Below are 22,080 nucleotides of genomic sequence, written 5' to 3' on the forward strand. Positions count from 1 at the left end.
GATCAAGATAAGATAGATAACTTCAATATATTAAAGCTTATTAAAAAGGAGTAGCTAATGCAAATTTAGTAGAGAAAGTAAATGATTGGACATGATAATAACAACCAAACTCAACAAATGCAACAAGACATTTGCTTCGTCTCCTTTCACAGCATCATGATCTCTTCTTCAACATTGTTGTCTTCAATAGGTGTAGCCTTTGACGAACATACCCTCCTTAGCCTCTTCAGACTCGCCTTCTCCGGTGTATTTTCCAAGCTGAGCCAACGAGTTGGCCTTGGCACGAGCCAAGAGAGTGGTCTGAGCAGCGTTCACGTTCTCAGCTCTGCCTCCCCATGTTTTCAGACAAGTGTTCTGGAGAGCACGTGCGTAGGAGAAGGACACGTGCCATGGGTTTGGTGCCTGGTTCATCGCGTTGAGGTTCAACGTTGCCTCCAACTCAGACTGTCCTCCGGACAAGAACTGCACAAAAAAAGTAAACACAAACAACTTTACTTCCACTACAAGAAAACAAGATCTAGGTTTTCCTCATTAAAAACAAAACTCATTTTCTTATAGAATAGAGCTTGCCATGATTCCGGGGACGGCAGGAGGGATTCTGTTGCGGAGGAGCTTAAGGGTGTAGGCGGCAACTTGTTCAGGAGTAGCTCTGTCTTTAGACTCGGCTCCGGGAGTCACCATGCTCGGCTTCAGGAGGATACCTTCAAACATGACATTGTTCTGAGCAAGGTAAAAGAAAACCTCAGCCCAAACCTTCTCAGCAACTTCGTAAGTCCTGTCAATGTCGTGTTCTCCGTCCAACAAGATCTCTGGCTCCACAATTGGGACCAATCCACTGTCCTGTAAAAATAAAACACAATCCGCGTGTGAAATAGTTTAAAAGAATCCGATTTCACCTGTTTCTTGAAGGAAAAGCAATGTATTATACCTGTGAAATGGCAGCGTAGCGAGCAAGGCCCCAAGCAGCTTCTTTCACAGCGAGTGCAGACGGGCCGTTGGGAATGCTCACGACAGTACGCCTAAATCAATCATCAACACAAAAATCACTAAAACCATCGCCCCAAGAGGAAACATGTAGTTCAAGTATATAGTTTTGTGTTTTCAATGCAACTTTATAGTTATTTTCTTTCTTTCTGTTTTGTCCATATTAATTAGGACGATTACTACATATAATAACCTTTTTTAAATTATGTATTAAGATAGAGTTATTTTTGGCATTGTAAAATTTTTTCTTAAAATGAACGAAAACTCTAAAACTACGATTTTCATGGAGAGAGTACCATTTAGCGAAACGAGCACCCTGTTGGTAGTAAGCAGCAGTGCGAGAGGATAGACCATCGAGTCCTTGACACCATGACTCATTGTTAGAGCCAACAAGTGGCACCAAACCCTAGGTTCCATATATACAACTCGTTTAGATTCCTCTAACCAAGCACCATGTTTGGTGAATGATCTAATCTACTAGCGTACATTTAGTTATACCTTGTCAACTTTGATACCGGGGACGATGTTTTGCTCGACGAGGACGTCGACCATTTTCTTGCCTTCGGTGGTGGACTGATAGAGAGTCTCCTCGAACAAGATTGCCCCGGAGATGTACTGTCCGAGACCTGGTGCAGAGACAAGCAAAGTCCTGTACGCTTGACGGTTTGCCTCAGTGTTCTCTAGCCCTATCGAGTCCAAACGCTTCCCGCAAGTCGCGTTCGACTCGTCCATCGCCAAGATTCCACGTCCCGGAGATGCAATTGTTTTCTGCTCACAACACCAAACTAATAAGAATCATGCAGATAATTATTTAAGACTCGTGGAAAATAAGATATGAGTGGGAGTACTAACCGCTGTCTTGACAAGCTCATCGGCGTAGGAAGAAGCGGCACGGACGGTGAGAGATGTGGCACGGTTAGGTAGTACGACGGATGCGGAAGAAGGCTGACGGAAGAGAACGCTTTGGCCCTTGACCCACTCAGATTTGTCCAGCACTGGAGATGCCTTGAGGAGTGAGGTTGATGCCATTTTTTGTTAATGTTATCTCTTTCTCTTCTCTCTGCCTTTCGTTTGTTTGAGAGACGCACAGTAGATTAGCTTATGATGACACACACTACCTTATCTCTGAGGAGGAGCACAACCTCACTCTCCCTCTTTTGGATTTATATTACTCATCAGATCAGCTATTTGAGGTTCTTGTGACCTTGCCAATTACACTTTGCCACGTGGATGGTAATCTTGTAAGTACTACTCTCACATTTCAAGAATGCACACTCGTTTTTTCTTTTTCTTTCTTTTTTGTCCATGCAAAGGAATCATTATATGCTCTTTTTATGCCCTCGTTTGCTTGTTTTTTTGCTACTTTTCTTATACAGGAAAAAAATGTGTAATAGCATGTACAAAAATGATATTACAAAAAAGAAGCATATTACTCTTTACTCAAAAAAAAAGCTATTACAAAAATGATTTTTCAAAAAAAAAAACATATTACCATTTACAAAGATGTATAAAAGCCTCTGAAATTAATATGTAGCACCGTGGACCATAATAGTTCACTTATTACTCTTTTTTACTTGAATTATGTCTCTTGTACTAATACATGTTGTCATGATGTTGAGGTCAAAAAAACAAACGCATCATTTTCAGCTAAAACTAGTGGCAACAGCTTATAAGCTTACAAAATGGTGATTTGATAAGGGAAGCACGAATCATGAGGACAGTAATCATTTTAAAGATTTAAAGACGCAAGTAGTTCTTCAATGACGAGTGAATACAAGAAAATTCATTTTAAAATCCCTTTTAGAATTTAGAGCCAAAGATGCGTTTGAAAGTTACGTTCTGAGAGAATATGTGAGGACGTGAATCCCTGAGTTTTCTTAAGGCTAAGGTTTAAGTACAGAGATTTTAGGAGCTTGTAAAGTTTTACATCAACGGTCGAGAGAGTGTAATCTCATCGTCACCATTGCACACAACAGGTGGCCAAGTGGGTCGTGGAAACAACCAAATCGACCATTTAGAGAACCTTCCATATTGTCTAGAAGGTTCTGTTGGTCAAGTAGAGATGTAAAACAAAAAGAGAATTACTGTCTTACTGTTGTCAAATTAACAAAATACACTTGAATTAATCTTTTCTTCACTCAAATGTTTCCGTGAGAGACAGATCCGTTATCCCAGCTATCAGATCATCGATATAACTCTTCTCCACAACAACATGGTCATCATCATTTGGTGGCTGGACCGTGGAAAACTCATCGAATGCTTTCTTCACTTGTAGTCCCAACCCATCTTCCTCATCAGCATACTCTCTCACGATCTTAAGATCCCACACCTTGAAAATCTCTTGTGGAGTAAGATTACCCGGATCCTCTAAAACATCAACTTCGTCAGCATTGTTATCTTCAACGTAACTGCTGCTCATGAAATCATCCTTGACGACTTGAGGCGTTTCTGACTCTGGTTCTTCATCTGCTTCTACATTGCTCACAGAACCATCCTCTTCTATACTTTCATTACCTGTGGTATGCTTGTCCACTGGTCCATTGGTTGTTCTGTTCTCTGCCGGAAAGTAATGATCTGGCAAAGAGTTCTTCCACGGGTCTGATTCAAAGTTTAGCAAAGAGACAATCTCGCTGACTTGTTCACTCCTGTCAGCAGCTTGTGGTATCTGAACTTACTCGGCTTCAGTCATAACCTCGTCTCGAGACCGAACACCTGTTGTTGTTTCTGTAGATGAAGGAACAAAGATCTGTGGATGGATATGAATGATTTCAGTTAAAGCATCTCTAAACGTTCCCCAGTCACTATTGTCGGAATCGTCAGGGAAGCTGATGATGCAGGAATCAGCCCAAGCTAAAGATTCAGGTGAAACATCTTCTTCCTCGTGTTTGACGGAAAGAGATACATCTCCTGTGTCTTGTCGTTCAGACATGGCTACAAAAGCACATCGACATCACTTTTAAGACACAACACAATAGAGTGGGTTACATCGATATGAACTGAATCGGTGATTGATTACAGAAAGCAATAACATACACAGTTCTTTGCTTAGTTCACTAACCAAAGGGAAATGCGTAGTTTCTCAAGATCAACGGTTTATTAATGTCAACTACGCAAGTAATAAGACGTAAATTATACTGAGTACTACATCCAATTCAGGGACTGAAATCCAATAAGTAACTTTGCTGACGACTTTTTATCGATTCGAGAATCCCAGAAAAAAAACCCTAGTTTTGAAGGGAGGAAGAAGAAACCTCGCTTTGAAATCTCGGTGTCTCCCGACCGGATGAAGAGAAGATAGAAGCCGTTTTGAGTTCTAAGTTGGTACGTTTTAAATCACTGATCACAAATATTTTAATCTCCTACTTTAACAGTTTTAGTAATTTGTTTCCATTTTCAGAAATTCTAAATATACAAAAATATAATTTGTTATATTTTGTTAATATGATTGTTTAATATATTTCAGTTATATAAATTAAACAAAATTGTAAAAAAATATACAATTTATTAAATCTTTATTATTCAATACTATATTTTTATTAAATTACAGTAGGTAATCATATAACTAGTAAAATAAAAAATATTATATAAATCGCGGTCAGCATGTCTAACAAGATTTAAATATTATATATTTTATATTTTCGATTTTATTTATGTGTCTATTGAAAATTTAGGGTGTGACTGGTAATATAATTAGAATAATTTGGAGTAAATATAAAAAAAATAAGTGAAAAAAATTAATTGTTTACGGTGTAATTCTAATTTACTCTCTTTTATCTAGAGTAACAAAAAAGTGAAATATATAAAAAATACAAAAGAAAATTTCCATTTTCCAGCGCAAATGAGAAGAAATATTTGTTTACCTTTTTCATCCTGATTGGCTCTTTGGGAGTAAACATTTTTACTCTACTTTTTGTTATTTTAATTATGCTATTTAGTCGGACTTACTGAAACCCAAACCGAAAGTTCCTTAATTAAAAAAATTTCGGTTTGGGTTTCCGCAAAGTCCTTAACCCGTAATTATATATGCATATATAATATATACATATACATATATGTGTATTAAAGACCCAAACACAAAGACTTGCAATAATGATGTCCTTAGGGCATCCGCAATGGGAATCCTTAAGTGGGAGTCCTTAGGAAAAAAATAATTAAATAATTAGTGGACCCCACCAAAAGCTAAGGATTCAATCTTTAAAATTCTTAAATAAGGATTTTTTCTTAGTGAATCCTTGCACTATTTGCGGTTCCCACGACTACGTGGCGGCCCGTGAATGGTCATCTTTTTTCTTTTTTTTTTAAAAAAAAAAATCCAAAATATCCAAAATTAATCCGAAATGTCTTTGTCGCTAACGACTCCAATGAGTCTCACCGTTGCGCATGCTGTTAGGACAACCGCATTGGTCTCTTTTAAGGTGAGTCTCTTCCCATAAAAATTAATAAATTAAACAAAACTAAGAAAGAGAGTGTTGCAAAGTTCAAACGTTTTTTCTTAAAGGTACTCTAACTACAACAATCATTTGGATTTCGTATCCGCCTTGATTCTCCCATTACCACCAGAAGCTTCTCTTCTCAAGGTCCTGCTCCTATCAATTACAGGTAATCTACTTCCTAATCTCTTTCCCATAAATCTTTAGACTCATACTTTGTCCCTATTTAACAATTAATGCATTGGCTTGGAACAACATTGATTCATGTTCAGGAATATGCTGATAATGTACAGATTGATGGTTTCGACTGGATTGGCCAACAAGGCTAAAGATTATACAAGGAGTGGCTAAGAGCATGATTATCGGTAAAAACGTTTTTGGTTTCTTAATTTTTTTTTTCTGATTTAAAAAAAAAAATTAAAAATTAAAAATAAACCAATCGCGGACCGCCACGTGTCTGTGGGGCCCGCAAACAGTACAACAAACCACTGTGAAACGTTTCTTATATGGCGACATTGAAGCACGGTTTTTGCAAAAATGTGGTGGGGCCCACGCGTAAGAACCCTTCTTCCACCACCGATAATCATGTTCAAAGGGTTTAGGTTACTTGTTCAAGGAACTACCAACACTGACCATCCCTCACGGTCATCTCAAGTCATCTAATGTCGTACTTGACGAATCATTTGAGCCTCTCTTGACAGACTACGCGCTGAGACCGGTGATGAACTCAGAGCAGTCTCATAACCTAATGATCGTTATAAATAGCCAGAGTACAGCTTAAAGGGACAAATAAAGAAGAAGACAGACGTTTGGTGCCTCGGGGTTTTGATCTCGGAGCTTTTAACGGGAAGGTTCCCTGAGAATTATCTAAGGCAAGGGTACGATGCTAACATGAGCCTTGTGACTTGGGTGAGTAACATGGTGAAGGAGGAGAAAACGGGTGAAGATCGGGTTGAGCTGTTGCGAAGAGGATGAAGAAAGGAGGATGGAGATGAGGGATGCTGTGGAGAAGATAGAGAGGTTGAGAGATTGCCAAGATCTGGATGGTGATTTCGCAACTTCCACGCACAATGTCTTTGCTTCTCGGTTGATGGACGATGATGACTTTGGTCTTGCCATGAATGGAGGTTGAGAGAATGACTTTGGTCTTGCCACGTACAATACCATAAACTGATATTCATGCGATTGAAATTAGCAATTAGTATAGTTTTTAAAGCTCAGTGGTTTCAGAGGAAAGTAGTGTAATAACATTGATGTAGAGATTTGGTTTTGATGCCTATTCTTGCATTTCAAGCATTAATTGATAACGCGAAAGTCTCGGTGTTAACTTGTGTACAAATCAAGATTACAACTAATTGGTTTTTTCTCGTTTATGATTTATATTTGTATTTTTAGTATGTTTTTATGTCATATTTGTTTAAATTTTTATTTGTGCTTTTCTTTCATGTTTGTTTCAAATTTTTAATTATGAATTTGTATTTCTATTTTTAATATATTTTTATGTCATATTTGTTTAAATTTTATGAAATCCAATCATTTAACTTCTAAAATAAAATAAAAAGTTTATTTTTTAAGAATTTTTTAGAGGTTTTCCCATTGGACTATGTCAAATTTAATTACATTAGCAAGGGTTCTAAACTTCACAAATTACTAAATTAGCTATTAAATTAATCATTAGAACCCATCATAGACTCTAACCATTGGACATGCTCTAACTCATTTATTGGCTAGGTTGTTAAAAAATAAGTTAAAATAATTATAAAATTAATTGCTATTATTTTATTATTGTAAAGAAACGCATGTGATCTCTCTCTAATGCTGATCCTCTTAGACCATGATTAACGCTGAAACTCAAACAGGTTTTTTAATTTTTTTTTTAATTTTTTTTAATTTTTTTTGTCTGAGTAAAAAAATAAAAATATAAAAAATAAAAACCAACCAATCGCGGACCGCCGCCACGTGTCAGTAATGCCCATAAACAGTGCAAAAAACCAACCAACAGCGATCATTATTCTGGTTTTTCTGCGATCCGTTTTTTCCTTTTTGTGGACCCCCTCCCCCTTAACTTCAAAGACGAGAAGCTCTTGTTCATTCTTATTTGCACATGCTTCCCCGTGGCATATCTTTTTCCTTTGGCCATTATCCTCTAATAAACTTAATTATATTTTTTCGCTTTTTTTATCTTTTTCCAAATATTTCAGTTTTTTCGATTTTCTTGTAATGCTACGGTTCCCATACCGTTAACAAATGGGGAAAAAAAAAGTAATCATCTCATCATACATATCGCGTAAGGTGGGCATGCATACATATCAATGGGGACGGTCGAGTTTTCAATAACAAAATAATTGTCAGAATTTCTTCTGTCTATAAGTTATGCATATAACTCCATCAAAAAAAATGTTGTAAGAATGTGTATTACAAAAATATGTATATATTCAGCTTAAACATATTATTTTCAATTGGACCAAAAAATATCTTATTTTCAAGCCACGTACACTTTAAAATTAAAATCTATGATTTTTTTATTTTTATTTTTTTATTACATTTCACGATCTAGTTATTATTGAATTTGGGTAGATTATAATTTGGTGTAGAAAAGTAGTAGATGTTGATGTTTAGCTCTTCAGATAATTTAAAGATTGAGCACTTATTGCCTTAAATTACGGGTTTGGTTCGTCATAATATTGATTTCTTAGTATGCAGTATTACAAAACATATGCATGAATAGTATACAGCACAGCAGTTGATGACTAAGAGTGCCAATATAGTAGTCCGGTCATAAATGCTTGATACTGATAAGTCTGGCAAAGTTAATATTAAAATTTATCATTTTAATCATAAGAATTCACCAAACAAGTTTTTAAAAAATCTTCAGAATAACTTGATAAAATTGAATGAAAACAAACATATTGAACTGTGATTTCTCCCATTTTCAAGTTAGAGGCATTAATCATTCAAGTTAATTCGATCATGGTTGATAATCTCAAGTGTGCAACAGTCTTCATGTCATGATTTGTCTTACGATAAGATAGATCTTTAAGATTTAAGATGTAATATTTTTCTTATGAAGTGGTAAATAGGAAGGGAAACTATTTTTTGGTCAGCGGGAAGAGAGACTTTAAGAGAATCAAATGCTATTGTATTATAGAGGGTCTATTATAGACGATGCGAGTGAGAAAGAGTTACAGTGAAGGTGAAGATGGCCCTGGGATAAGGCCACTATGTCGTCACGTCGTGGTCAACCTTGATGGCTCCTATTAGCCGTCCGATTAATAAAGAAATTGCTTTCGTACGTAGCCCATAGATATTCTTTTCAATTATTATGTTCTCTCAATTCTCTGTACCAATACCTAGTACCTACCCATTTACTGTATTCTTTATTATATGAGACCAACTTTTTTGAGAAAATGGTTTTCATTTTTGCTTCGTTGTTTTTCGTATGTTTGGATAAAAAGCTTTCTATTTTTGGTTCATGTTTTACGAGGCAGAACGATCATATTCTACCCAGCCGATCGTTAAATACAATGTAAATGATCCATCAATATAAATAGCACAAAAATAATATTTTAATCAGTTGACTTTTCTCTCTTATTATTTAATCAAATGTTAATATTTTTTTAAAAGGTAAAATCTAATATAATATTTTTATTTTGATTGTTTGTTTTATGTATGCAAGGATTTATCATCCTCGTAAGACCATGACTAATGAGGATTTTTAGGGGTGAGATTCCTAGCGTAATTTAAAAATTAAAAATTGATTTTTAAATTACGTTAAGAATCTCACTTCTAAAAACTCTCATTAATTATGCTCTAATACTAGTTAGTAGTCACCTATCTAACAAATCAACTTTTTTTTTGTTGTTTTGATGTTAGGTAATTAGGTTGACAGTAACTCAAAATTGGAAAAACACATTTTAAACAACAAATTAAACGGCAGAAATGTATAAATAGAAACATTTTAATTAAAAGCTCTCTCTCTACCTCTCTGTTCTCTCTCTTAAATCTTTCACAGAGAGGGATGAGATGAGAGTTTTTTTTTTGTTTATCGAACGCCGGTTCCTTTCCGGCATAAGATTCCCGTGAGGTCGGGCTTCGACTCTGGCAATCGGTGGCTAACCCAGCACCGGCTGGCCGGCTTTCGTCTCTAGAGTCATCACCTCCGGTGATGATTGCTAGCGTCTCTGATCTAGTGAGCGATTTGGTTTCGTTGAAGATAGCTCATGCGATGATGGGGTATGTTGTTGAAACCGTTGTGGGTTTCTTTGATCGTTGGTTTCGGTGGACAGCCGGTTGTTTTCCGGCGAAGATCGGTGAAGGCGGTGGAAGTTAGATTGTGGAAGTTTCAATGGATTCGAATGGTTTTCTTCTCGGCGAAGTGATTGTCTCGGTGTTTCACTCAACCGCATCGGGTTATTGCTGGTAGTTTCTCTGCTCCGATGAGATTGGTCTCCGGTAGTACAGAGTTCCGGCGTGAAGCCCTGTTCCGGCGGTGGTAGGTGGCGGTTTCTGTGGTTACGCGTGTCGCTATGTTCGTACACGTGGGTACAACAGATGTCTTCCCCTCCTTTTGAGTTTTTGGGCCTTGTCTTTTATGTCGTTGCCCTTTCTTTTGGTTTTTTAGCTTTTGTTTTATGGCTCTTTATGTAAATTTTAGATCTTGTTAATAATAATATCAGTCGGCAAAAAAAAAAAAATTTATACTTTTTTACCTGACAAAAAGTTACTTATTTAATCTCTTATTTTGCTATTGTTTTACTTTAAAACTCTATTATTTTGCTTATGTTTTATTTTAAGGGTTAGCTCATATTTTTATCTTCATTTCTAAACACAATAATCGATGAAAACACGCAAATACATGGACAAAGATAAATATATAGGTATATTCTTTTTTTTTATTATTCATTTTGCTTTAACTAAAACTAGATTTTAATCCGCACTTTCAAAGTGCGAGATTTTTTTTCTTTTAAAATCTAATTATAGTAAAAAAAATTATTAATTATAAGAAGTATTTTAACAGATTTGCTTCTTCTAAACACGTTCCGTGCATTCGGCTCGTAACAATCCAATCAAATCTCCTGGTAAAAAAAAAACATTAGACATTCTCTCATCTGAAACCAAAACTTTTGATGATGTGAAATAGATAAAATTTATTATCTAATACTATAATTATGGTTTTGTTGATTGTTTATGTTTTTAAAATATTTATAAATGTTTAGCTGATTTAAAATGATACAGATTTGTTCGCATATTATATATTTTTTAAAAAAATTATTTTTCATAATGCTAAAAGCATTAAAATTAAATTGAGCTAACACTTTTTTGTGAAAAATATTCATATAGTTCTCCTCTTTGTTTTTAATGTTTCTTTTTATATTTAAATAACAACAAATATATGTTTTCTCTTTAAAAATAATCTTTATGTCTTAACCAAAAAACTATATACTATTGACCCAAGGACACTAAAAAAAAAGGTACATATCCTGAGAGAAATTGTACAATATTCAATTTTGTATAGAAGTTAATATATATTATTTCATCCGAAAGTCTAATACTTTTCTAGTTTAAAGTGATTGTTACGTTGACTTAATTGTTTTACAAAAAATCTGTCTGCAAAAGTTGGAAGCAATGATGATTATTCAGACATTAACTAGGCCTAGGCCTGGGCGTTCGGATCTTTGGATCGGGTTCGGACCGGTTCTTTTCGGGTCCGGATATTTTCGGATTCTAAATATTTAAACCCAATAGGTACTTAAAAATTTTCGGTTCGGGTCGGTTCTTCTCGGGTTCGGGTCGGTTCGGATCTATAATTAAAATACCCATAAAATACCCGTAATTGTTCGTATCCATATCGGGTCCGGGTCGGGTTCAGGTATTTAGGATCTGAAAAAGACATGATATACCCAATTCCATCAACTTTAGTTGAATATTTGTCATATATATCTAAAATTTTACAAAACAACTCAAATAAAACTATTAATAATTAAAATAAAACATTTTAAAACTCTAAATTTTACATTTTAAAGCTTTATATTACTTAAAAAATGTTAAAAAATAATAACAAATGTTGTTAACAAAAGATATTTCAACTAAATCATAAAATAATATATATAAAATAGAACACAAAACATCATAGTTTTAGATATACATGTTTTTAAGTCGGGTACAAATCGGTTCTTATCGGATCGGATCTATTCGGATCGGTTCTTTCGGATCCGGATCTATTCGGATCGGTTCTTTTTCAGTTCCGCTTCTTTCGGATAAAAAAAATTTAGACCCAAAAGATACTTGTAAATTTTTGGTCCGGTTCCGGATCGGATATTTTTGGATCGGTTCCAGTTCAGATCTTCGGATCCAGGTTAAAATGCCCAAGCGGAATAACCGGTCCAGAATAGCATATTTGGGTCTTATTTATTATAGCTTTCCATATTTTGGTATCATATTAACTGTTGACAGATTTGTTTCCTACAAAAGAAGAGGAAATATTTTGATATATTTTTTTCCAAACCGTAAAAGCAATGATTTGGGCTCGATTTATGTTGGCAATTTTTTAAAAAAGGTTTAAAAAAACAGTGGCATAAGTTTAAAAATTAAAGACATAATCCTAATAAGAATTCTGTTTTAATAGTATAGATGTATTGAAGTTAATATATATTATTTAATCCGAAAGTCTAATAAAGATTATATTTTAATAGGATACTAGATTCTGACGGGTATATTTTTTGTTTTATATATTTTTTAGAAATTTAATTTTTATATTTATGTTTTATTAATATTTGTATTTTTCTTTGTATAATATATTTATTATATGATTAATAAGAGGTTTTAATAATTGTACCACACTTATGTCAATAGATGTTGATGTTGTTTTAATATAATAGATTAAAATAAAATATTTAAATTATAACCCATTTTGTATTAAAATCATTTTTATGCTTTAAAACTTTTTGATGCAATTTGTTAAATTTACTTATATAATTTGACTTTGTTATTTAAATTGGAATTAATATTTATAAGTATATAATATGAATAGTGAATATAATATGATTATTCAGTTGTAGTTGTTACAAAGTTGATTTTAATATTAAAAGGTTGTTGAGAGTGTTTTTAGTACGCTAGGAAGAAGTGGGTTTCTATTAATTTGGAATCAAAAAAATGGTTATAAAATATGTATAAGATAGTTATTGTTGGATTAAAATTCAATTAATTGGTTATGATCCTGATTTAATAGTATTGATATGCATAGAAGATATTATTTAATCCGAAATTATAATACTTTTCTAGTTCAAAGTGATTGTTACATTGACTTAATTGTTTTACAAAAAAATCTCTGTTTGCAAAAGTTGAAAGTAATGATGATTATTCAGACATCAATTAGGCCTTTGGAACAATCGGTCCATAATAGCATATTTGGGTCCTATTTTGTTATAGTTTTCCATATTTTGGCATAATATTAACTGATGACAGATTTCCTTCCTACAAAATAAGAGGAAATATTTTGATTTTTTTTTCCCAAACCGTAAAAGCAATGATTTTGGCTGGATTTATTTTGGCCAATTTTCTTTTAAAAAGGTTTAAAAACAGTGGTATTACATTGTAAATAAGTTTAAAAATTAAAGGCATAATCCTAGTAATGATTATATTTTAGTAATGATTATATTTTAATAGTATAGATATAGTTACATAATCTGTTTGATTTGATCATGTGGATGATGGATAAATTTCTGGTCACGACCATTAGTTTCTTCCATTATATTGGTGACTGAATTGGCAAAAACTTATTTTGTCACTACCACCTCACCAATATCTCAAAATTGTTAAACAGCAGAAAAAACTATTTCTCCAAACCATCATTTGGTATGTGTGTCATATGTTGCAAGTTTATGACGAACAGTTTTCATCAGTGTTCGTAATCACTTTAAAGATTTATAGACGGTAGTAGTTCTTCATTGACGAGTGAAGACAAGAAAATTCAATTTAAAATCACTTTTAGAATTTAGAGCCAAAGATGCGTATGAAAGTTACATTCTGAGGGTCTTTGTGAGGACGTGAATCCCTGAGTTTTCTTAAGGCTGAGGTTTAAGTGAATCAAAGGCTGAGATGGACCAAATGGGCACACAAAAATCTGGAATAGGACACTTCTATTTTTAATTTTTTAATGAATTAATAATAAATCGAAATTCAGCTGAAAATATCAGAAAACCTAAAATTTCAACATATTTACAAACCCAACTACTCTACCTACCCAATTACTAATAACCCGACCCGACCCATCTGTTTTGCCCTAAATCCTTAATTTTTTTTTTCTTCGACGTAACCAAGAAACACAAATCTAAACACAATCGACAATCTCAAATCACTATCTCCCTCAATCTCCCCTCACTAATCAAACTCTGTAACAATCATCTTGAAGTTGGTCCCTTGAATCTCATCTATTTCTCTGTTTCGTGTCACTCATTGAAAAACTATGGCTCCTAAGACTCGCTTCCCCGGAGAAACAAACAAGGAAGGTGCGCCGGAGAAGAAGAAGAAGAACAAGTCTGCGGCGGAGAAGAAGAATGCTGCGGCGGTGAAGAGGAGGAGAGAAGCCGTGAAAAAAAAGAGATGCAGCAAAGAAGAAGACTGAAACCGCAGAAAAGAAGAGGAAGCAAGACTCGTCTTCGTCGGAGTCTTCATCCAATCCAACCAAGCGGCGTCGGACCGCATCTTCACCAGAACAACATTCCGATCCCGATCATTCCTTGGCACCATCAGCGGAATTGCTTTCTCATGATGATAGAGAGGGTACGCCAAGCCCATCATTTCCGATTGAGCCACAAAAAGCACCTACTCAAACACCCAGTGAGGCGGAGAATCCACTGCAAGCTCCAATAACTTCTAACAACAGAGAGGATCCCAACAGAGAGTCACACTCACCAGAGGCTGCCATTAACAATGAAGCGCAAAGAACGGTAAACAAATCAATTTAAAATAGTTTTGGAATTTTTATGATAATATTGAACTAACAAATAGGAACCGTGAGCATATTGGATCTAACAACAGTGATTCAAACCCACCTGAGGCTGCCATTGGATCTGCTACCATTGACAATGACGCGCCAAGAACGGTAAACAAGTCAACTTGAAATGATTTTAGAAATATTTATCATAGAGTTGAACTAACAAATAAAAGAATGAAACTAGTTCAACTGGTAATAATATGTTGTAAAACATATTCACTGGAATTTATAACTGGTACAACTATGAAAAGTATAACTAGTTTAACTTATACAACTGAGTATCGTATAATTAGTATAACTAAAAGAGTGAAAAATGAAGGAACTGGTAAGTGATACAACTATTAACAATATAACTAGGTTAACTAATTAAACTGAGTATTGTTTAAGTATATGGTTTTATTGATGTATAACTGGTTTAACAAATGTCGTATAACTAGGTTTACTAGTACAACTAGTAATATTATTTTTAGTACAACTAATTTAACTGGTACAACTAAGTGATTTTGTGTTGTGTAACTCGGATATTTATTCAGTGTATTTAGTGTTCTTATTTGTGTCTTCAGGCTGGGGAGGAGAATATGGCCGTAGAACCAATGAGACCTGTTGGTTTTTTCTTCAAGCCGAGTGATTATTGGACGGCTTGCAAGCTCTCCTCAAGGTGCCACCAACACGATTTTCTGGAGACGATTAAAGACTTTAAGGAGTCAGAGAAGAGTTGGTTTGAGAATCACCCTCAGTTCAAGCATTTATTCCACATGGATTGTTGCGAGAAAAGAAAGGTTCAGGGATTGTGGATGTTGCTACTTCGTTGTATGCATACAGGAAAGGAGCGGCAAGCTTGGTTTGGGGTAAACGGTGTTCCAATTAGATACTCTATCAGGGAACATGCCCTCCTCTCTGGTTTATACTGCGGATCATACCCTGAAAACTATCCGAGAAAAGGGAAGATGAAGTTTGCAACAAAGCATTTTAAGCACTTGCAGAAGAAGACTAAGGAGAAGAATAGGAAGAAACAGGGTCTGAGAGTGACAGAAGCGGATGTCTTAGAGAAGCTTGAGAAGATGGAAGCTGATGATGGTAGTGATGAGCGTCTGAAGATGGCGGTTCTTTATTTTTTGACCAGAGTAATAAGAGGAAGGACAAGAAATGCATACTTCATTGAGCCTTTCATTCTCCAGGCAGTAGATGATCTGGATTTTTGCAACAAGTTTCCATGGGGCCGTTACACATTTGATGATTGCATGAAGGAGATTTTCCACTTGAGGGATCATTTCGCTAAAGGGCTCCCAGAGAATAATATGCAGTGGACATTTCCTGGGTTTGTCATCCCTTTGGAGGTATATGAATTATGTTTTCCATAAGCATATTAGTTATTATATAACTAATTAATTATTATATAACTAATATGATTGTGTGAAATGATGTGCAGATATTGGCTTTTGAATGTATCCCTGTCCTTAGGGAAAGTTTCAGAGATCCTGATCCAAACTGTCTCCCAGATTGCCCAAGAATGTGCAAATGGAAGTACAAGAGGACTGGGACAACAGGATTTGCATTAGAAGAGATTTATAAGGCGCTTGGAAACACAAAGGTAAAATATTTTAATTTTTAAGTATTGTTCTATCTTTATCTTCAAGTTCATAGTTAATTTTAAGTGTGATATGTTGTTGGTCATATTTCAGGTGATTTCAAGTACGCTGAAACCACAGGGAGATGAACTAGACCTCTTGTATGAAATCATGGATGAAGGGAGTGTGGAAGACGTGGAGCTGCAAGATGATTCAGATAAGGCAGACATAGCCGTTGACGGTTGGAACCGGATCCTTATAAAACCGGAAGGAAAAATATCTTGGGAGGATCTATTCGAGATGGATGTGAGAACCCGGCCTACCACACAGCAACTATCTGAGCCTCATGGTATATTCGAAGGACAGAAGGAAGAAAGGGTATGTGAGGAACCGAGGTAGGGGGCGAGGCAGGCCGTGAGAGTGTAAAAGAGTTGGAATTGAGATTGAAGAAGAGAATGGATGACGGATTTGCATTGAGGGACTAAACAATTCGTCTCTTGGCAGCACGAGTAAAGGAGTTTGAACAAGACAAGATTCAAAGAGAAAATCGGTCATTCCAATTTGGTGAATATGAAACATGTGAGGCTTCAGGAGGCAAAGGAAGAGGTAATTGATTTTAAAATTAGTTTTGTTTTGATGTCAAATTTGCATTGGAATTGTTTTGATGGGGTATTCATTTTTATTATGTTGTAGATAATATGGGCAATGGCAATGAGGATGGTGAGGCAGTGGCTGAGAAGGATGGTGAGAAACAGGTCGAAGAAGAGGCTGAGAAGAATGGCACGAAAGAGGCTGAGAAGGATGGCGCGAAAGAGGCTGAGAAGGATGGCGCGAAAGTGGCTGAGAAGGATGGCGCGAAAGAGGCTGAGAAGGATGGCGCGAAAGTGGCTGAGAAGGATGGCGCGAAAGAGGCTGAGAAGGATGGCGCGAAAGTGGCTGAGAAGGATGGCGCGAAAGAGGCTGAGAAGGATGGCGCGAAAGTGGCTGAGAAGGATGGCGCGAAAGAGGCTGAGAAGGATGGCGCGAAAGTGGCTGAGAAGGATGGCGCGAAAGAGGCTGGGACAACACCTGAAGGTATTTGTTGTTGGCTTTTTTTTTCATGTGCTATCGGTTTAGATTTGGTTCAGTGATATAAATTTTGCTGTGTGGTGGTTTTGTTGTAATTTGTTTTGTTGTAGATGCTGAGGGTGAGGAAGAGGCTGCGAAAGAGGCTTATGAGGTCGCTGGCAATGAGGATGAAGTAGGTCAGAAGGAGGGCGAGACAGAGGCTGACAAGGAGGGTGAAACTGAGGAAGGCAAGACAGATGTGGAGGACTCGCCATCTACTCTTCAAGTGATGGCAGAAGCTGCGGAGAAACTCGAGAAAGAGGTTGATGATAAGGCTGCTGCAGAGAAGGCTGGTGATGAGTTAGCTGCTGCTGAAAAGGCAGCTAGTGATAAGGAAAAAGTTGGTGATGAGGAGGAGACCAGGCCAAAGAGGACCCATAAACCTTCTCGTCCGCTCAGGTCTCCGTATCAGAAAAACTAATAGCTATTTGGAATAGCTTTTAAGAACTAAAACTTATGTTCCAACTAAAACTTATGACTTATGTTTCTTTTGATGCTAAAACTTATGACTTATGTTTCTTTTGATGCTAAAACTTATGACTTATGTTTCTTTTGATGCTAAAACTTATGACTTATGTTTCTTTTGATGCTAAAACTTATGACTTATGTTTCTTTTGATGCTAAAACTTATGACTTATGTTTCTTTTGATGCTAAAACTTATGACTTATGTTTCTTTTGATGCTAAAACTTATGACTTATGTTTCTTTTGATGCTAAAACTTATGACTTATGTTTCTTTTGATGCTAAAACTTATGACTTATGTTTCTTTTGATGCTAAAACTTATGACTTATGTTTCTTTTGATGCTAAAACTTATGACTTATGTTTCTTTTGATGCTAAAACTTATGACTTATGTTTCTTTTGATGCTAAAACTTATGACTTATGTTTCTTTTGTGTTAAAACTTATGACTTATGTGGATGTTGTGTTAAAACTTATGATATATGTTTCTGTTCCTGTTTCTGTTGTATTAGGACCGTTGTATTATGCTAAAACAGGTATTATGGAATCACTAATACAAGTATGACAATCCAATAACATTTAAGAATGGTACAACTAGTACATTCTGATAGAGAAAAAATCAGAGTTCTTCAGCTTTGCAGCTCGTAAATACCATATGCATCCAGCCCCACGACATTTCAATATGTAAACCCGAGGATTCGACTTCTGTATATCAACCTCAAAACAATTGGAATGCACACCTTTGTCCACTAAATCCCTCACTTCTTCTCTAGTCGCAAATTCTTGATGAAGACTAATATCAATGCCATCATCCCATTCTGAATTGACAACAGGAGGTTCAACTGCTGTAACAGCCGGCAACTCCTCCCTATCATCCATTTCATCACCCTCTTCACTGATTTTCTCATGCTCAAACTCATCCTCCTGAATATGAGGAACAATTTCCAACTCTCCAACTTCAACTATGCCATCATTAGCTCTGGCATCACTCAGATTTTCCTCATTCATAGAAAACATCTCGTTGCTCTGATTTTCTGAGACGATTTTGGCAAGTTCCACATGCAAGACACAACGTCGGTTCTTCTTATCTACCATCATCAAATATCCTAAAACATCTTCATCATCCAAGATATAACAAGAATTTTTATTATTCAAGACCAGCGGAAAGTAACTCAGTTGAAGCTTGGTGGCATCTACATCAATCTTCAGTTTTTTGCCTATTCTATCAACCAAGTGGGAATAAGTAATCTCCTCATATCTTCCTTTCATCACCAAAGTAGAAATATGTCGGTCTACACCATGTTCAAAGTGTATCACCACAGATCCATTGCTATCCATACTTCCTGAAATGAGTAAAAAACAACAATATTATTGAGTAGTTGTACAAGTTATATTAGTTTTACGGTTGTAAAAAATATCTGTTATACTATCACTTTGACGGGTTTACATATCAAACTAGTTATAAGTTATACAAGTAATACCAGTTATCGGACGTTCATTTTGCACATGACTATTACAAGTTATATTAGGTGTATCAATACCACCTATTCAATGTGTTACACTTAGTTGTACCAGATTTACTAATGATACATTTTCTATAAAAATGTTAGTAATACTACATCAGTTGTACCAGTGAAACTAGTTGTTAAAGAATTTTGAGTTACAAGTTGTACCGGTTGTACCATACACAAAAACGATTTCTTTTGCAATTTTATGTTTCATACTCTAACAAAATTCTATCAACCAACCTTATAATCTGACTAACAGGTAACATGTATTTTATATGACTTAACCGAAACAAGTAACAATAAAAATATAAGAGAGAGACAAAAAAGAGAGAGGAAGAGAGTTTACACTTACCAATAGATTTCAGAACCAAAGACGACGCAAATGGGATGTTTCACGGTGTCATAACCTGTAAAAATACCCTAAGAAACAGAGGTAAAGGTTTCTGGATGAAGAGTTGAAGAATAGAGGTTTGGTTGGTGAAGGAAATGAATTTTTGTGGTTGGGTATGGTTGAAGAAGAAATGGAGAAGAAGAAGAGTGATTAAATTTTCAGTGGGACCCAGACAAAATCTGATGGCTAAGATTAAAACAGGCTCATAAGATCCAGCGGCTGAGAGACAAGTTTCATTAATGGCATTATTGTAAATATTTCATCTTTAAAGATCGGACGGCTCAGATTATAACGTGAAGAATCAGATCCAATGGTTGATGTTGAGCTTTCATTAAGGGTATAATCATAACTTACACTCATTTGTCCCATAAGAGATTAGTTTTGATGGTTATAGATTTTTTTTTTTTGTCCTTTGTCCCTTTGTAGATTAAAATCCGGTTTAAGTACAGAGATTTTAAGAGATTGTGAAGTCTTAATTAACGGTCGAGAGAGAGTGCAATCTCATCGTCACCATTGCACACAACAGGTGGCCAAATTGGACGTGGAAACAACCGATTTAGAGAACCCTCCGAATCGTCTAGAAGGTTTTGTTGGTCAAGTAAAAAAATTAAAACAAAAGAGAGTTACTGATGTCAAATTAACAAAATACACTTGAATTCATCTTTTCTTCACTCAAATGTTTCCGCGAGAGACAGATCCGTTATCCCAGCTATCAGATCATCGATATAACTCTTCTCCACAACAACATGATCATCATCATTGGGTGGCTGGACCGTGGAAAACTCATCGAGTGCTTTCTTCACTTGAAGCCCCAACCCATCTTCCTCATCATCATCCTCTCCCACGATCTTAAGATCCCACACCTTGAAGATCTCTTGTGGAGTAAGGTTACCCGGATCCTCCAAAGCATCAACTTCGTCAGCGTTGTCGTCTTCAACGTAACTGCTGCTCATGAAATCATCCTTGACGACTTGAGGCGTTTCTGACACTGGTTCTTCATTCGCCTCTCCGTCGCTCACAGAACCATCCTCTTCTATACTTTCAATACATCTTGTGTGATTGTCCACTGGTCCATTGGTTGTTCTGTTCTCTGCCGGAAAGTAATGATCTGGCAAAGAGTTCTTCGACGGGTCTGATTCAAATGTGAGAAAAGAGACAATCTCGCTGACTTGTTCACTCGAAGAACTGTCAGCAGCTTGTGGTATCTGAACTGACTCGGCTTCGGTCATAACCTCGTCTCGAGACCGAACACCTGTTGTTGTTTCTGTAGATGAAGGAACAAAGATCTGTGGATGGATATCAATGATTTCTGTTAAAGCATCTCTAAACGTTCCCCAGTCATTGTTGTCGGAATCACCAGGGAAGCTGATGATGCAGGAATCAGCCCAAGCTAAAGATTCAGGCGAAACATCTTCCTCGTGTTTGACGGAAAGAGAAACATCTCCTGTGTCTTGTCGTTCAGACATGGCTACAAAAAAAGCACATCAACATCGCTTTTAAGACACAACGCAATAGAGAGGGTTACATCGATATGAACTGAATCGGTAATTGATTACAGAAAGCAATAACATACACAGTTCTTTGCTTAGTTCACTAACCAAAGGGAAATGCGTAGTTTCTCAAAATCGAAAATCAGACGCATCGGATCAAGATCAAAGGTCGATAAATGTTAACTAAGTAAGTAATAAGACGAAAATTATACTGAGAATATCCAAAAAGTACTGAAATGACTGACCTTTTATCGATTCGAGAATCCCAGAAAACCCTAGTTCTGAAGGAAGAAGAAACCTCGCTCCGAAATTAAGGAGTCGAAGTCGACCGAAGAGAAGATGAATTGTTGGGAGAACGACGCCGTATTGGGTTTTAAGTGGGTACTTTTAAATCACTAATCACAGACATTTTTAATGTCAACAGTTGTAATTTGTAACCAGGTGACCGGTCCGCGTAAGAAAATTCAAAATATAGAATAAATATTATATAGTTTTTGGAAGTAACGACTTTTACAACATAATACCACGGTTTTTGGGAAAATTCATCTGTCATGAAAAAAAGTTGGTAGTCAATATTTAAGATGGACGAGAGGAAACAAAGTAATATCAGTATGAATAGGCAGATATTGTGTGTATGTATAATTGCAACGTCACAAAATATTTTGTGTGTTTAAGAAGATACCTTCATTAAAAAAATAGAATAAATAGTGTATAGTTTTAGAAGTAACAGATTTTATATTATCATTAATTAGAATTTTATTGTATATGTGTTGTAATTTTTTATTTTAGGTGAGTAATATTATTTTTCCATAAATAATAAACTAACATTTATGTAGACATATTAAAAGAAAATATAATAAAATTGAAAATATTATCTATAAATAATATAAATTATGAAGTACATTTCTCGATAAAGAAAGCAAATTCAATTAGAAACCTGCAAAAAATTAAATAAATTTTGTAAGCAATTTGACGGGTTAACATTATTTGATAGATTTATAAATTACTAAATTTTATTGAACACGAAAAAATATTAAATTGACATACCGTCATCGGTCTCCTAACTCATCACAATCCATCTGGCAAATACAAAAAATAAATAATTGTAACAGTTTATATATTTTAAAATTTGTATTTGAAAAAAA

At 35.5% G+C, this 22,080-nt stretch overlaps 3 protein-coding genes and 1 pseudogene across 3 annotated transcripts; 1 reads left to right on the forward strand and 3 right to left on the reverse strand.

The window, feature by feature from the left end:
• Positions 1-2,127, reverse strand: LOC106335697 (probable fructose-bisphosphate aldolase 2, chloroplastic). Its single transcript, XM_013774278.1, has 6 exons — positions 1,837-2,127; positions 1,483-1,752; positions 1,281-1,390; positions 929-1,019; positions 571-840; positions 1-462 (listed from the first exon to the last, which is right to left on the reverse strand). The coding sequence occupies exons 1-6, from the start codon at positions 2,011-2,013 to the stop codon at positions 184-186; spliced, it is 1,197 nt and encodes a 398-aa protein (XP_013629732.1). The 5' UTR covers positions 2,014-2,127; the 3' UTR covers positions 1-183.
• Positions 2,128-3,078: 951 nt separating this feature from the next.
• On the reverse strand, positions 3,079-21,287 carry LOC106329257 (annotated as a pseudogene).
• On the forward strand, positions 14,346-17,505 carry LOC106330920 (uncharacterized protein At3g43530-like). The gene is made up of 8 exons (XM_013769308.1): positions 14,346-14,362; positions 14,424-14,517; positions 14,973-15,746; positions 15,839-16,000; positions 16,092-16,326; positions 16,482-16,583; positions 16,671-17,051; positions 17,156-17,505. The coding sequence occupies exons 1-8, from the start codon at positions 14,346-14,348 to the stop codon at positions 17,503-17,505; spliced, it is 2,115 nt and encodes a 704-aa protein (XP_013624762.1).
• On the reverse strand, positions 20,053-21,267 carry LOC106329256. Its single transcript, XM_013767884.1, has 2 exons — positions 21,181-21,267; positions 20,053-20,913 (listed from the first exon to the last, which is right to left on the reverse strand). Exon 2 carries the CDS (start codon positions 20,909-20,911, stop codon positions 20,114-20,116), a length of 798 nt encoding a protein of 265 aa, XP_013623338.1. The 5' UTR covers positions 20,912-20,913; positions 21,181-21,267; the 3' UTR covers positions 20,053-20,113.
• Positions 21,288-22,080: the final 793 nt, after the last annotated feature.

Source organism: Brassica oleracea, chromosome C3, assembly GCF_000695525.1.
Source record: "Brassica oleracea var. oleracea cultivar TO1000 chromosome C3, BOL, whole genome shotgun sequence".
Taxonomy (NCBI): domain Eukaryota; kingdom Viridiplantae; phylum Streptophyta; class Magnoliopsida; order Brassicales; family Brassicaceae; genus Brassica; species Brassica oleracea.

What these genes read in the sequence shown, in the direction of transcription:
- LOC106335697 (XM_013774278.1), bottom strand. Translation starts at nt 2,013, where the DNA reads ATGGCATCAACCTCACTCCTCAAGGCATCTCCAGTGCTGGACAAATCT. An exon ending in CCGGTATCAAAGTTGACAAG is followed by an intron (nt 1,391 to 1,482) that starts GTATAACTAAAT and finishes TATGGAACCTAG; the next exon opens with GGTTTGGTGCCACTTGTTGG. An exon ending in GGTGCTCGTTTCGCTAAATG is followed by an intron (nt 1,020 to 1,280) that starts GTACTCTCTCCA and finishes TGATTGATTTAG; the next exon opens with GCGTACTGTCGTGAGCATTC.
- LOC106330920 (XM_013769308.1), top strand. An exon ending in ACAATGACGCGCCAAGAACG is followed by an intron (nt 14,518 to 14,972) that starts GTAAACAAGTCA and finishes TTGTGTCTTCAG; the next exon opens with GCTGGGGAGGAGAATATGGC. An exon ending in AGGCGCTTGGAAACACAAAG is followed by an intron (nt 16,001 to 16,091) that starts GTAAAATATTTT and finishes GTCATATTTCAG; the next exon opens with GTGATTTCAAGTACGCTGAA.
- LOC106329256 (XM_013767884.1), bottom strand. Translation starts at nt 20,911, where the DNA reads ATGTCTGAACGACAAGACACAGGAGATGTTTCTCTTTCCGTCAAACAC.